We start from the raw sequence: 15,026 nt of genomic DNA, 5'->3' as shown, positions 1-15,026 counted from the left end.
TGCCTGGGAAACAACGGGCTCCGGGACACGATGAGTCGGTGCCCACAGATCCTTGCTAGAGTTGCTGCGAACGTGGAGAATGGCTGGCACTATCAGTTCTCCAGGCGGGCTGTGCCGTAGGGTAGCATGTGCTGAGTATGCTGCCTCTTGGCTCCTGGTGATCATCCTCACCTTGGGAGTCTTGTGGTGCAATGCCCGGGTTTTGTGTTGCGTTGGAAGCCAGAGAAGCCGTGGAACAGAAGAAATATGTTGGTACGCTGGTTGCGTCTCTGGACCTCTCAGCAGCAGCCGGCTGGGCATTGGGAACACTGCAGGGCAGATCGGATTCGGCTCCGAGGAGGTGTTGTGGATTTGGCCATGGAGAGGAAATCGATACTGCGTAGCAAGATCCTTCAATTTGTTTCATCGCCTTTTTGCGGCCCCCAGCCTTGTCCCAACTTCCTTTCTTTGCTGTGATCAGCAGTGCCCCAAACAAGACCCCCGAAATCGCGGTGGATGATGTGATGAGAGAAGCTAAACTACGGCGCGTGGCGGCGAGAAGGAGCATAAGAAAAAGCAGTGTGTGTGTGTATAGTCCTTCCGTGGTAGGTACCGACCTACCTACCTACCTTGGTCACTGTAAACTGTATGTAGCACATGAAATTCGGCATCATTGTTCTTTCAAGTGTTATATCACTCGCGTGTAGAATCTTTACCGACCCTCATACAAGTGGTCTTTGAACTCCATCTCTTTGATCAATGATGCTACTACGGTAATGGTTGTCAGTCAAGCACAGAACTGATGATTGCTTCAGGCATATCCGTATTGAATTCCACTGCTCTTCCTGAAAAGGGGCCCGCCCTCTATTCTCATGCCATGCTGCTTACCAAAACCTCCTCATCCATATCCTAATCTAACAGTCCCCCTGAGGTTCAAAACCTACGCTCCAATACTTCGATTTCGTCCTCCTCTTCGATCGATTTCCACCATCAAGAGTATGTTATAATCTTCTATCAGCTGCTTGCAAGCCCAAGCCTCTCCCAACTCCACAACAGCACTCCCGTCTCATCCTCTGACAGTGAACTTGCCACACCACATTTCTCGGCAATCATCAACTCCAGCTTCCTAACAGCTTCCTAAAGAGACTTGAACAAAAGAATTGTACCGCCCAGCTAATCGATGTCCCCCCCCCAGGGGAATGATCTTTTTTTTTTTTTTTTTTTTTTTTTTTTAAAAAAAAAAAAAAAGGTATCAAACACAGGTAGAACCGGCCCGAAAAAACACCCATCATCTGCACCGGTTTCCGCAGAATCTCTACCGACAACTGCTCAAACGACACGCAGGAATGTCCACGGAACTAGCCGTCGTCACATCCCAGTGCCGTAGTTGATGGAGGGAGTGAGGAATCCCGATGTTGCCCCTGCCGAGCTTGTAAATGATTCAGGCCCGTAGTTGATCATGGGTGTCGACCTTGAGTTGGTGACTGCTTGTCCGTGGTGGGTAGGTTGATGTTGGCCAGATGTGCCTGATGACTTATGGTGTCCAGATCTCATCGTGTGCAGTAGAAGCAAAAAAGACGAACGTGCGTGAAGTGTATCTAGAGTGCCGAGGACTGATACTGCAGGAACAGGAACATCTATGAGGGAACTAATGTGGAAAGGTGGACAAGGCACTTGCTTCATGCAATGGAACGAGACTTTATATAGACTCCGATTCTGCACAAAGGGTAGAATCACCTGGCGGCTACGCAGGGTCAAGAACTGATCGTGTTGCTCTCAGTGTGGCAAAATGCCGTTGACCGGTGATGATAACTGTGTTTCGGTTGCCGCAGAATGACATTTGGAGGTATTGGTCTTGATGTGTGAAAGACAGGTCATGCTCCTTCACGAGGTTCCATGGGCGATGATAGCTTTAATCTGTTCAACAGTCTGTGTGTAATTCCCGTGATCTTCAACGTTTGTATGCCATACCCTGATGCCACCTCCCTATATGAAAAAAAAAACCCTCCTCCTAACCAAAACAAACCACCTGCCCACCTGCCCAAACCTGACTTCACGTGGCTGATGCTTGTACCTGGAAAAAAATAATGTAGTTTCCAACCGTATTAACACAATATACAACCCAACCCCAGCTGGGCAAGTTCGTGACCAAAAAAAAGAGAAAGAAGACACATATCATGAACTTGAAAACACCTTGTCACCCGTTTCCCGGAGCTTGTTTCTGCCCTTGCTGAACAATCCCTTTCCAGCTTTCCCTGCTGCCATCAAGAGCACCTTGCTCTTCTGTACCTGTGCACTATGTTGCAGATTTGAAAATCCACTTGCGCCGTGTTGATGTGGTGGTGGCATAGGAATGTTCGCCGGAAGGCCATGAGCGCCGTTGCCACCAAACTGTTGAGATGGGGCTCCGGTCGGTGACAACCCTTGCTGCGATCCAAAGCCTGCCACAAATGCGTTTGTATGCTCGGGGTGCCGCGATGTCATCATCGTGAGCCACTCATCAAGCCCGGTATCGATTGCGGCGAACTGGGCTCTGGAATCGTTAAAGGCTCGAATCCTGTCAAGCGGCATTTGCATCTCCAGAACCTGCCGGAATGGAAGGATATTGATGGATCCTTTTCTCGGCGCCACGGCCCGAGAAGCAAGTTGTTGTTGTTGTTGTTGTTGTTGTTGTGGTGCAATATTTTCAGGGGTTGGCGATGTGCGCTCTTCACCCGTTGGCAGCTCAACAGCAATCTTTTCATCTGCGTGTGCTAGGCTTTTGCCATTAGTTCTGTCTGAAAGGACTGAGATAGGAGATGGTGGTTCAATGGGTGTCGCGTTGGCTGATCTAGGGGCAAGGGTACTGCTTGCTTGCGAGACGGTGTCCGCAAGAGGCACAGCGTCGGCTTTCAAGCCAGGAGCGGGACTTGATCGAGCGGCATCCAGCTCGGCAGGTAGTGTTGTGATGGCCGGAAGTGCCAGAGACTTCGGCTCAGCGGCCGGTTCTTTTACCGCAGGCTGAATACTCACAGGTGTTGGATCGCTAAATCCAGCCTCCCATGAGAATCGCTTACGTGTATCTTCCATCACGGGTGTGTTGCCAACTCCGCTCTCCGACGCTGTGGGTTTCGCGGGGCTACTTGGTGAGCTTGCGGAAAGGGCGACAGCTTTCACATCCAGCGACGGAGCTGTCTCTTCTCGGGGGGGTTCCGCGACAGAAACGCTAGGGGCATCGAAGGGTCTCCTTGCTTCCGGCTGCTGACCAGTTGCGGCAGCGGCAAGCAACCCGGCTTCTACCTTCTCTTCGCTCGCGGTCCAGTAGTCATCATAAACATCACCCAGATAGCTGCTTTCCCGAACAGGGGACCGCGCGGCTGCTTGATAAGCGTCCGTGGTGTCTGCGTGAATATTTCCGAATCCTTCTGTTGACTGGACAGGACTGAGTGACTTCATAATCTCTTCGCTCAGAACATCGTTCTCCTTCAAAGGCGAGCTTGTGTCTGCCTCCAGCGTGGACCCAGTCCCGTAGGATGGCGGAGATAAGACAGGATGTACATCAGTGGTGATCTCTGGCGGGTCGCGACGTGGATTCAGTGGCGCCGTGGGCGTGATTTCCGAGGTTTCCGTTGTCGTAGTGGTTGGTTCGGGAGCCGCAAAAGCGTTGCTCTCCACCTTCTCGGTCGTTTCGTAGATCACCTTTGATTCGGAGCCGGGAGCCATCGCAGATGTCGTGCCGAGCGAAGGGCTTGTGGTTCTGAGTGGTGGCAACGCGCGAGGAGAGGCGGGGCGTGGAAGAGGTGCTTTTTGTGTTTCAAGCAGCCCGCTTTCTTTGACAGGACTTGCCCCGCCGTAGCTAGGTAGGTGGGAGCTATCCATACTGAAAGCAGCGTGTTCGGCTGGCGTGCCCGAGTTTGCGTCTCCGCCAGCCCTCTCAGCTGCTGCTGGGATGGGCTCAATCTGAGAAGGCAGCAAAGATTCACCTGGCGTCGCTGGGGTTTCGGAAACCCAGCCACCCGGTAACGACGGTCTGAGAATCCCTTTTTCGTTGGACTGTTTGTTTGCTGCGGGTTCCCGCGGCAGATCTGCGGCTGGCTGCTGTTGGGCAGGAGTGTACAAACTCGGCGGCGCACCAGAGTCCTGTTGAACCGCAATGGTGGAACTAGAAGTTTCGGCCCCGTGCTTCATGGCAGCCGGGCTGACCGGATGGTTTGAATCGTGGGTCAACGGTGTCTCCCCGGCTGTGGTTACGGGTGCGGTCGACGCCAAATTGATACCCTGAGTTGCTGGTGTGCTGGGTGATTGCTGTGGCTGATGTTGACGAAGTGTAAGGGCTGGCGACTGTGTCCGTGAAGGATCATTTGAGACCTGCGCGGTGCCAGTAGTAGTGCTTGTTGTTGGGACACCAACGGCGGGGACAGAAGGTTGTCGGCTTGAGCTGTCGAGAAAGCTTGATGGGGAAAATAGGTCTTCGCCAAAGCCCGACATGCGGGTCATGAGCGGTAGCTGGGGGCTTGTTGAATATCGCCGGAGTTGCTTGCCTACATCAACCTTGGAATCTTCAACAGGCGCCGGAGGTTGAGCCTCTGAGGTTGTATAATAAGGAGTGTAACTCGCAGGTTCATTGCTGGGCTCGTCAGATCCGTAGCTGTCAAGAAGCCCTTCAAGCCCATATTCGCTCCTTCTCTCGGGAACCGTAGACAAACCAGGTCTCGAATCCCGATTCACACCAGCTCTTTCCTCATCTTCCCTGCTTCCCGCTTCTGCTCCTGCGGCATATTGGGGCCGGTCGACAACAGGTGGGCCCGTAACACTGCTCAAAGCTGGCCTCGGAGACTCTAACGAACGCTTTCTTTCTTCCTCCAACTTGCGATAGATATCGGCCGGTCGGACGAACGGGGATCTGGACGGCGAAGCCAGCGAGCTCGGGCTTGTGGGCGATGTTGCGGCATCTAAGCTGCTCTTCCGTGGCTGCTGATGAGATTGTGATGGAAGCGTAGCGAGCGACCCTGTGCTCTCCGGCATGGTTACAGCGCGCTGAAATTGCTGTGGTTCCGTCGGGGAGCGCGGTCCCATCGGTTTCGACTGCGGCGGTGGGTTCGGCTCAGGTTCGTCGTCTTCGTACTCGTCGCCCCAGTCATCGCCATCATAGTTCTGAGGTTTGAAGTTTGCCCACTTTCTCGTCTTTTGTCTGCTAACGTTGACCTTGTACATGTCGTTTGCTTGCGCCGGAGACCCTACAGCAGGTGACCTGGAGAAGAGGGGGTGTTAGTTCGGCAGTATCATCGACGCACTGCTGTGCGCACCGAGGTTGGGCAACGGGAACGCAGCGGGGTGGCACAATCTGCTTACATGGACCGGTTTGTAGGAAATACATTCCCATAGGAGCCGTCCATTGTGCCGTCCAGTTGGTTTTTCAGCAGCTTCGAGCCTGCAGACGCAGTAACAGCTCCTCCAGTGGCGCAAATTAAGAGGCTTTGCGGAAGGGGAGCTTGGAAGTAGGAGAGCGCCCCAATAGTGCAAGTTGGTCCTGTCGGCCAGAATGCGGCAAAACAGAGCCCGCGGGTGTAGCACGGGTTTCGTCCAGTGGTTCAAACCGGATCAGTTGCCGGCTCAGGTTGGACGTGAGGGTTGTTTGAGAACCAAAGTTGGAGGGACAGGTTCACGAAGCACGGCTGGTCGGGCTCGAACGCGGACAGTTATGAAGGAGAGGAGATGGGCAGATGTCATTCGGGGTTTCCCAGCGTTCCACCCGATCATGAACGGATTCCACTATGGATCTGCTGGGGTTCACGATTTGGGGACAAGGATTAGAGGCGCGCGGATTCGGGGTGGATTTGACTTTGTGGGGTCCGGCCAAGTCTTGCTGATGCCAAAAATAAGAAAGGCACTCATTGTCTGGTCGAAGACAATCGGATTAATTGTGCACATGCATTTTGAAAATGTTTGAGATTGAGGACCTCCAAGACACGAGGCCAGCTTGCTGAAGAATGACGCTTTGGAAGGCGGGTTAATCCCTGGGGTTGAGCTTCCACCAAGTTCTCATCACAGCCAATGAGGAAGATCCATTACAGATCTTCCAGACCCTCGCTCTTAACGGCGATGCATCTCACGAAGTCTTGTGCATCGTGGGCGCCAAAACGACAAGGCCACGGCCCCTGGTCTTTTCTGGGTGTTCCTGCAGTTACTGAACTGGTGGATCGAGAACTCCATACGACTGTCGGCAGACCTCATAGCTTATCAAATTATCACGAGCAGATGGCCCGGTCCCTTGGGCGGGGCTGTGTCGATGCTACCTGGGCTAGATTGCGGGCACTGGATGCCCATCGCCGCGCGTCATCGAATTGCCCCAGGAGGCGAGTGTAGTTCGTACAGAGCTTCACGCCAGGCCTGGCTTTGCTGGTTGCTCTCTGGCAGCTCTGCCGTACATAGACACACCTATTTCATAAAGAGCACTCTTGCGGTATCACTCTGAGTAGCACCTGTAACTCTCCAAGTCGCTACAGCGCTGCTGATTAAGAGAGTGCCGAGATCAGGACCCTGCGCTATTCGCACAGTCCCAGTCACAGTTCCCGCATCGTCTGCACTGTGCTCACACCTAACGCAAGTCAAAGGGGGTCCAAGCGTTCCTTGTCGAAACAACACCACGTTTCCTTCAATCACGACGACCTCTTGGACATCGCCAACCGTTTCCAGCCGTCATAGGCGCCCCATTCTGACCATTCTTCCGACAAGACCCTCGCTGCCGGCTTCGCATTTACGTACACAACTTTTAATTAATCAACATCGCGTTCCCTATCTGGACACCTTTCCTCAGCTCGCCTTTCTTCAGTCCACACGGGCGCATCGCGACAGCACAAAACCCGTATCGTATCCTAATCGTCTTCGCTCACATCCTCGAGAACAAATACCAGAGACAGCCACGACCTATATCCCACTCTTCGTCACCGAACGCCTTTCAAAATGGCCGTCGCGATCAACGACCGCACGGCGGAATTCCGTCACATTGTCAGCGCCGCGAAGCGCAAGCAAGTGGCAAAACCTGGATCGCAAAGACTCCTCGGCAGCAGTCAACAAAGCGCCGCCAACGGCGATGCCAAACCCAAGCGCTCAGAGTTTGCGCGGAGTGCGGCAGAAATCGGCAGAGGAATCTCGGCTACTATGGGCAAACTGCAAAAGCTGGCTCAGCTGGCCAAGAAGCGATCCCTCTTCGACGACAACCCGGTCGAGGTGAACGAGTTGACCTTCATCATCAAGCAAGATCTGTCCCGGCTCAACGAGGATATCCGAAATCTCCAGGCCCTTTCCAGACGGCTGCACCCAAAGCCGGACCAAGAGGGTGAGAACAACAAGAACATTTTGCTTCTCCTGCAGGGCAAGTTGGGGGATGTCAGCGCGAACTTCAAGGTAGGACAAAACACACCCCGGTCGGATATCTGAACGCGCACTGATGCCGTGACAGGACGTGTTGGAGATCAGAACCAAGAACATCCAGGCCTCGAGGTCAAGGACCGAGGCATTTGTCTCTAACGTCGGGCAACATGCGCAGCTTTCCTTGCAGCAGTCTGCCTCTCCGCTATACGGCACGCCAAACCGGGGGACACCGTCACCGGGGAATGACTTGATTTCTCTGAACCCAGTGGTGGACCAGCAGATGCAGCTCCAGATGATGGAGGAGGGTGGCCAGAACAACTACATTCAGCAAAGAGGGCAAGCCATCGAAGCCATTGAATCTACCATCAACGAACTGGGGTCCATGTGAGTTCCTTCTCTGAACCTGAAGATCAAGATGACCACAGCTGATCAATTTCTCCAGCTTCGGTCAACTAGCTGGCATGGTCAGCGAACAATCAGAGATGATTCAAAGAATCGATGCCAACACGTGAGCCCCTTCTTCCACCACTCTATTACGTGATGTCATTAGCTAATATTTGTATGCAGAGAGGACGTCGTGGACAATGTTGAGGGCGCACAGAAAGAGCTTCTCAAGTACTGGTCACGAGTCAGCAGCAACAGGTGGTTGTTAGCCAAGATGTTTGGCGTTCTTGTGGGTTACCTTCCCTTCAGGCCATGTCTATGCAGCTCGCTGATGTGATGTTTCTAGATGATATTCTTCCTGCTCTGGGTGTTGATCGCCGGGTAGTCTTTTGGGTTGTTCCCAAAGTTAACGATTCTCTTGTATAATTATGTCCTTCCTTTTTTTTACTGCTGCTACTCGCATACGGGGACTACCGCGTACTTCATTTTTTTTGATGTTCGCGCCGGCGTTTTCTCGGTAGAATCTTTCGTTGCAAGCATGGTAGACAGAACCTTGGTAATAATGATGGGTGGGCGTGTGGTCTTTTTTTGTATCTTGTTTCTTGGGAAGACAAAGAAGGGGGCTGCCTGAATGGCTGTGTACAGAAAAGGGAGGCAGCGAGGCAAAGCGTGCCAGACTATCGCCGCTTGTCTTGAATGGGAAAGAAAGCATTGAGAGTTTGAAGAAGCCTAGCTCTGACCTGCAGATTGAGAGATTTGAAGACCCGGGGAAACTTGTCCTGTATTTCCTGAGACGAGTGGTAACGGGAGCAATTTTCCACCTATCAAAGTGCCTAAAGACGGTGTTGGAGACCGCAGCGGTACGAGAGGGTGCCCCTGACGAGAGGGGGTCGGATGTGACTGTGGGGTTTTGATGCCATCATGAGGGGCAGCTTCACGTCGAGATTGTAGGCAGACCTCAGACTTGGCCGTCTTTGTCCCTATCCAGACGAGCGATCCCTGTATTTCAAGCAATACGGAGAGAGCAGAACAGTCGCCTTCCGCCTGCCCGCTGTCGTGATACTCCATGATCTGCCCTCGACGCGCTTTTGCTCCGTCCTCTCATTTAGCCGGATAGCTCTCTTTCTCCGCGTGGGATCCATGGTATAAGCTGGATACCTGCTGCTACTTAGCCGTGTTGAACACTCCCTGATCTGTATTTTACTTCCAATCCAAAGCTGTTTCTCAATTCCTCTTTTTTTTTTTTTTTGGTTTTTTGGCCCAGAATCAAACTGTCTCGCCTATTCGTCCGTCACTTATCTCACCTCAGGACAACCCCCAAAATGCCCCCCAAACACTTCACCCTCAACACCGGCGCCAAAATCCCGTCCATCGGCCTGGGAACCTGGCAGTCGCCCCCAGGCCAGGTAGCCTCCGCCGTCTCCTACGCCCTCCAAAACGGCTACACGCTCATCGACGGCGCCTACTGCTACGCCAACGAAGATGAAGTCGGCCAGGGGCTCGCAGAGGCCTTTTCCGCCGGCAAAGTGAAGCGAGAGGACATCTTTGTCGTGAGCAAAGTCTGGACTACGTACAACACCCGCGTCGAGGAAGGATTGGACAAGAGCTTGAAGAGTCTGGGGTTGGATTACGTTGATCTGTTCCTGGTTCACTGGCCGCTGCTGATGAATCCTGAGGGTGAGTACGGCTTCGGGCAGGTGAGATCAGGGGTTTTTTGGTGTTGATCGGAGATAGGTAACCACGACCGGTTCCCCACCAAACCGGACGGGAGCCGCGACATCATCCAGGGGTACAACCATGTTGATACCTGGAAACAGATGGAGGCGCTGCTGAAGACGGGCAAGACAAAGGCCATCGGTGTTTCCAACGTATACCCCGCCCTTACCCTCCCTCTCCCGAGTTCCCGTTGCTAAAGAGAAAAATAAAATAAACAGTACTCCAAGCTCTACCTTGAACAGCTCCTCCCCCACGCCACAGTCATCCCAGCCGTCAACCAAATCGAGAACCACCCCAGTCTTCCCCAGCAGGAGATCGTCGACCTTTGCAAGGAAAAGGGAATTCACATCATGGCGTACAGCCCCCTGGGGTCAACTGGTGGACCGCTGTTGAGCGCCGAGCCGGTGGTCAAGATTGCGGAGAAGCATGGCGTGAAGCCGAGCTCGGTCCTGCTCAGTTACCATGGTTTGTCCCCACACCCAGTGTTTTTGAAGACGTGAGAGGCTGACAGTGAGAAACAGCCCCGAGAGGCAGCACCGTGCTCGCCAAGTCCGTCACCCCCGAGCGCATCAAAGAGAACATCGAGTCTCTGATCGACCTGGATGAGGAGGACCAGGCTGAGCTGAAGGCGTACTCTGACAAGCTGGTTGCGGAGAAGAAGTGGCAGCGGTTTGTGTACCCGCCATTCGGTGTCAACTTTGGTTTCCCAGACAAGCAGTGATCTGGTGAGCGAAAAGGGTGTGGGTATTCAGACGTTTCTAGAGATCTCGTGATTACATATTGACCAGCACCTTGATCACCAATCTTCCCTCGTCGTCTTTGACTCGACCCGCCATTCCAAACGCTTTGGGTATGTTCTCAATACCTGTGAAGCGTTGCGTGATCAGGTGATTTAACCCAGGCAACTTTGATCGAAGACCATTAGCGAGCAGCTCAATGGCTTTTTGGTAAGCATTTGCATATCTGAAGACTCCAACGAGGTCGACCTCTCGGATCGAGGCTGCTGAGATGGGAAGAGTCTGAATTGGGTTGCCCATGCCGATGATCATGACTTTGCCTCCTGGAGCCGTGGCCTGCTTGATGTCAGCAAACGCAACGAGGTCAAGACTTCGGGACTCACAAAGATGGAAGCCTGCAGACAGCTCTCCACCCCCGTACACTCAAACGTCCCATCCGCCTGTCCCATTTTCTCCCCTACCATCTCCGCCACCTCCCTCGCAAACACCAGCTTCTCCTCCACCGTCTCCGGCCTCTTCATTGGCACGACCACCCCCTCATCCGCAAACCCATTCTCGGTCGCGAACTTGACCCTCTCCTCCTGAATATCCGCAATAATCACACGGGCCTTACCCACAACTTTACCAACGCCCGCACAAAGCAAGCCCACCGTCCCAGCCCCAAAGACCAAAACCTTTGCCCCTTCCTCCAACTTTGCCCTCTGCAGCGCGTGAAGAGCAACAGCCATCGGCTCAACCAGTGCTCCATCCTCCAAGCTCACTCCCTCGGGTAGTTTATGACACCACTTCCGGGGGTGTACAATCTCCTCCTGCAGCGTCCCCTGGGCATGAGGCCACGCCTTGGCGGAAGAGCGGAACTTCATCTCGGGGCATATGTTGTACCTCCCTCGAAGACAAAGATTGCATGATTCACACGGTTGTCCAACTTCAAGAGCCACCTTGTCTCCGGGGGACAGATTGGTGACGGCCGAGCCGACGGCGGTGACGATTCCGGCCGACTCATGGCCTAGAGTCAGAGGCTCGCGGACAAGGATGTCGCCATTGCGGAAGTGGTTGTAATAGTGAAGGTCTGAGCCGCAGAGGCCGGTGGCTTTGACCGTGACGCGGACGTCGTTTGGCGTGAGGGGTGGAAGCGGGCGGGTTTCCTGCCATGTCAGCAGAAGCCCTCGCACGAATAGAGGGGAAAAAGAGACTTACAAGACGGAGGTCTTTAGCCCCATAGAGGACCGAGGTTTTGACTTCAGTGGACATGGTTTTGGTGTGGAGGTCCAAGTCGAATCGGTATGTAACTAATGGCTGAGGAGACACGAGGTATATGGTAAAAGATGTGACCAGATCTTCAAGGCATGATGAGAATGATCAACATCGCCCAGGAAAACGATAGGATAAATAAAACATCAAAGTGACCCTCGAGCTCAGGCAGCCCAACGGCGAATCAAACCTCCCTGCCCAGCATCTCCACTTGTACCGCCCACTCGCAGCAAGGGGGAGCGGCCATCCGATCGACTATTGGTCATGATGGAGGATCACCGCCAGTCATCATCGACAAAAAGAAAAAGAAAAAAGCAAACACGGTCATGAGGTGTCGCAGATTACTTGGACCGTCCATGCGCCTAACCGTAGAAAGCGACACAAACCATACCGAGAACCAGGGACGTGGGGTCCCATCCGATGACGGCTGGTGTCGAACGAGAAAGAGCTGCGGGTGTAAGTAGGCAGGTGGGGGAGGGGTCACAGTCTGGCTCCGGATGAGCTCCAACTGGTCACAGTGAAGGCAACGCAGTGGCCGATATGTCCCCATTAACTGGAGCAGGAGGATGGACAGGATTCCGCTCAGTATTCTGTAGACATAACCAGCTGCCGGCTTCCGTCTCTCTACCCTCGAGGCATCCCTCCCCTTGCAGCAGCCCGAAAGTTTGACTGCACATCCTGTACATCTCCCTAGTCAGGTCTGTGAGCGGTACGGACGGCCTGACGCCATGTTTTCCCTCAAAGATCACACTGCCCTCGTAACCGGCGGAACGCGGGGTATCGGGCAAGCTGTCGCCATTGCACTCGCCGAAGCCGGTGCAGATGTCATTTTGGTCCAGGTGCCTCTCCTCAGCATGACGGAAACCGCCAGTCTCGAACCTGGACTGACGTATCACTCAGAGAAATGCAAAGGATGACGAGACAGCAACCGCCATCCGGAAACTGGGGCGCAGAGTCACAGTCGTCGCGGCAGACCTCAGTTCTCCTACAGAGGTGAAGAGGATCGTTCCCGAGCTACTAGACGAGGGCCGGGAAATACGCATACTGGTCAATTGCGCCGGCATCCAACGGCGGTACCCCTGCGAGGAGTTCCCAGATGAGGACTTCAACGAAGTCATTCAGGTCAACCTCAACAGCGTCTTTACCCTCTGTCGGGATATTGGTGCTCACATGTTGACGCTTGAGCCCTCGCCAGTCACTGGCCGCAAGGGATCCATCATCAACTTTGCTTCTCTGCTCACCTTCCAGGGAGGACTCACCGTGCCAGCTTATGCTGCTTCGAAGGGAGCTGTTGGGCAGCTCACCAAGAGCTTTGCCAACGAGTGGACATCCAAGGGAATCACGGTGAACGCCATTGCGCCTGGATACATCGAGACAGAAATGAACACTGCGCTGTTGAACGACAAGGAGAGGCTGGCGAGTATCAGCGCGAGGATACCGGCCGGAAGGGTAAGTACACCCACCATGATACCTGGGCAATGACTGACAATCATGCAGTGGGGCACCCCTGAAGACTTCAAAGGGACAGCCGTATATCTGGCCAGCAAAGCAAGTGCATATGTGAGCGGTCATGTCCTCGTGGTGGACGGCGGATGGATGGGTCGGTAATCACCAACTTTATTATTCGTGATTATGAAATACGAAGCAGACTCAAGCCAAAACCCTAGACAATAGACCTCTGGTTCCCTCACTTGGATCCCTGAACCGACTTCATCACAGACTCCATCCAGGGGTACACCGAGCTGTTGGCCATCGGGTAGCCCATATGCAGAGCATTGGTGAAGAACCTAGCCTCCTTGGGCGAGCCATGCTCAAACAGCATCATCGAGTCCTCGATGGGCATGAGACCGTCCAGCGTGCCCTGTTCTTTTGTCAGTTTCATGCTCGAGGGGAGAGGGATGTAAAAGCTCACATTGATCAACAGCAACCTCGCGCTCTCCATCTTCAGAATCCCCGTCTCCAACAGCGAAAACTTCTTCTGCGCCTTCTCCTTATACTCGTCCACGCTCCCAAACCCATGCTTATGCGCCATCGCCGGCGTCAACTTGAAGGGATACTCATGCCCATCCGCCCGCTCCAGCCACTCCCTATCATAAAAGTAATGAACCCCCGCCCCCTGAGCAACACTCCCAATGATTCTCTCCTTGTGCGTATGCGCCACCCGCACGGCATAATAGCCCCCGCTACTCAATCCCCAAACCATGACCTTCTTCATATCAAACCTCCCCTCTTTCGCCATCCAATCCAGCAACGAACTCCACAGCCTATCCGGGCTCTCAGGATCGGCACTATCAGCCGGGCAGTCCGCCGTCCCAGGGATCTCCACAACAACAGCTGCCCACCCCCGAGCCAAAAACTCCTCACACCGAACGGTATTGTCAGGCCGGTACCCATCCAACCCAGTCATGAGAACGACAGCAGGAAACGGCCCCGTCTTCCCGTGGGGAACCCGAACGTAGACAGGAATGTCCTTCCTATCCCTCCCCTTGGCCTGGGAATGAGGCACAACCACCTCCTCCAACGGGCTCTCCCACGTCTTCCCCGCCTTGGCATACGTCGCCTTTTGCTTCTCCCACGCCTCCCACTTTGTCTTGTCCGTCACGTCGGGAAAAGAGGCAATGTACGGGAACCTGGCGATCCTCAACACGGTGCAGGCCCTCAGGTACAGCTCCGAGGCCTTGGTCTTGTTGCCTTGGGCGAGAAGCTCATCGCCCTGTCGTTCGAGGTTGTCGGCCGTGGGGATGAAAGAAGAGGTGTACTCGGCTGAGGTCCCATCGTTGACGTTGCGCGCGATGAGAGACTGGAAGATGGGTTCAAAGTCGGAGAACCGGCCGTCGTGGAAGGGGTAGAGGGACTTGGTGCACTTCCCCACTCGTCAAAACATGCCCTGGTGGTGGGTGTGACTGTCGTTTATTTGGCAAACAAGAACTTACGGGAAACCTCCACTTCGTCTCCCACAGCGCCTTGATCCCCTCATGATGCGGCATCGTGGCCTCAAACGCCTCCCGGCCCATCAGCCATTCTCGCCGTTCCCCCGTGCCATCCACCCCCGAGATACCCCCGATGTTCTTCTTCGCCGGGACAGAGTGAGGAGACATGGTTGTTGATGTGGCTTGATTTTGATATCCGAAAGTTTTTGTCAAGTTCAACACAAATGATGAGAAAAAAATAATAAAAAAAGACCCCAGAGAGCAGCCCGCAATGCAATGCAATAAAGTACAAAATAAACCAAATAAAAGAGTTAGATCACTCTGACAACCTTCTGCTTGGAGAAAACTGGCACTCCGTCCTTGGATCCAGCGTACACAGCGGTAGTAGTCGATCTTCTGCGGGCTCTCCTGACGGGGGAGGTTGCTTGATCACGGACTCTTTTAACAAGGTGTCAGCACAGGAGACGTGCCACAACATATATAGAAGGGACCACTGACTGCGACTGAATCAGAGCAATGCGCACACGGGCGACGGTAGCGTTGAGATCCTCAGCAATGACGCCCATTTTGGTTAATATGAATGATCTGTCGGGTTTGGTCTTGGGGAATATCCGTAGTCCGAACGGTAGATAAGCGGCTAGGCCGACGGGTTGTATCTATGAGTCGGGTACAGGCG

At 53.8% G+C, this 15,026-nt stretch overlaps 8 protein-coding genes across 8 annotated transcripts; 3 read left to right on the top strand and 5 right to left on the bottom strand.

Moving 5' to 3' along the window:
• Positions 1–2,154: 2,154 nt before the first annotated feature.
• Positions 2,155–5,752, bottom strand: QC761_121100 (uncharacterized protein; the record flags this gene model as incomplete). Its single annotated transcript, XM_062875391.1, has 2 exons — positions 5,311–5,752; positions 2,155–5,209 (listed from the first exon to the last, which is right to left on the bottom strand). The coding sequence occupies exons 1-2, from the start codon at positions 5,352–5,354 to the stop codon at positions 2,155–2,157; spliced, it is 3,099 nt and encodes a 1,032-aa protein (XP_062738647.1). The 5' UTR covers positions 5,355–5,752.
• A 340-nt stretch (positions 5,753–6,092) lies between these two features.
• Positions 6,093–7,844, top strand: sed5 (Integral membrane protein SED5; the record flags this gene model as incomplete). The annotated part of the gene is given in 4 exon segments (XM_062875390.1): positions 6,093–6,123; positions 6,143–7,365; positions 7,421–7,716; positions 7,775–7,844. 3 exon segments carry the CDS (start codon positions 6,922–6,924, stop codon positions 7,842–7,844), a joined length of 810 nt encoding a protein of 269 aa, XP_062738646.1. The 5' UTR covers positions 6,093–6,123; positions 6,143–6,921.
• A 1,194-nt stretch (positions 7,845–9,038) lies between these two features.
• GAR1_1 (H/ACA snoRNP pseudouridylase subunit) lies at positions 9,039–10,192 on the top strand (the record flags this gene model as incomplete). The annotated part of the gene is made up of 4 exons (XM_062875389.1): positions 9,039–9,393; positions 9,451–9,584; positions 9,651–9,897; positions 9,954–10,192. 4 exons carry the CDS (start codon positions 9,039–9,041, stop codon positions 10,151–10,153), a joined length of 936 nt encoding a protein of 311 aa, XP_062738645.1. The 3' UTR covers positions 10,154–10,192.
• Positions 10,164–11,420, bottom strand: QC761_121070 (uncharacterized protein; the record flags this gene model as incomplete). Its single annotated transcript, XM_062875388.1, has 3 exons — positions 10,164–10,505; positions 10,553–11,314; positions 11,367–11,420. 3 exons carry the CDS (start codon positions 11,418–11,420, stop codon positions 10,206–10,208), a joined length of 1,116 nt encoding a protein of 371 aa, XP_062738644.1. The 3' UTR covers positions 10,164–10,205.
• A 561-nt stretch (positions 11,421–11,981) lies between these two features.
• On the top strand, positions 11,982–13,028 carry QC761_0023710 (uncharacterized protein; the record flags this gene model as incomplete). Its single annotated transcript, XM_062872090.1, has 3 exons — positions 11,982–12,259; positions 12,321–12,869; positions 12,918–13,028. Exons 1-3 carry the CDS (start codon positions 12,149–12,151, stop codon positions 13,026–13,028), a joined length of 771 nt encoding a protein of 256 aa, XP_062738642.1. The 5' UTR covers positions 11,982–12,148.
• Positions 12,438–12,775, bottom strand: QC761_0023720 (uncharacterized protein; the record flags this gene model as incomplete). The annotated part of the gene is given in 3 exon segments (XM_062872091.1): positions 12,438–12,618; positions 12,680–12,708; positions 12,725–12,775. The coding sequence occupies 3 exon segments, from the start codon at positions 12,773–12,775 to the stop codon at positions 12,438–12,440; spliced, it is 261 nt and encodes an 86-aa protein (XP_062738643.1).
• A 79-nt stretch (positions 13,029–13,107) lies between the features above and the next one.
• QC761_121050 (uncharacterized protein) lies at positions 13,108–14,518 on the bottom strand (the record flags this gene model as incomplete). Its single annotated transcript, XM_062875387.1, has 3 exons — positions 13,108–13,281; positions 13,333–14,283; positions 14,354–14,518. The coding sequence occupies 3 exons, from the start codon at positions 14,516–14,518 to the stop codon at positions 13,108–13,110; spliced, it is 1,290 nt and encodes a 429-aa protein (XP_062738641.1).
• Positions 14,519–14,661: 143 nt separating this feature from the next.
• Positions 14,662–14,916, bottom strand: QC761_121040 (uncharacterized protein; the record flags this gene model as incomplete). The annotated part of the gene is made up of 2 exons (XM_062875386.1): positions 14,662–14,788; positions 14,849–14,916. The coding sequence occupies 2 exons, from the start codon at positions 14,914–14,916 to the stop codon at positions 14,662–14,664; spliced, it is 195 nt and encodes a 64-aa protein (XP_062738640.1).
• Between the last annotated feature and the right edge of the window lie 110 nt (positions 14,917–15,026).

Source organism: Podospora bellae-mahoneyi (genome assembly GCF_035222275.1).
Source record: "Podospora bellae-mahoneyi strain CBS 112042 chromosome 1 map unlocalized CBS112042p_1, whole genome shotgun sequence".
NCBI lineage: Eukaryota > Fungi > Ascomycota > Sordariomycetes > Sordariales > Podosporaceae > Podospora > Podospora bellae-mahoneyi.
Note: the sequence above shows the minus strand (reverse complement) of the source record. Positions and strands in the feature narration are given on the sequence as shown.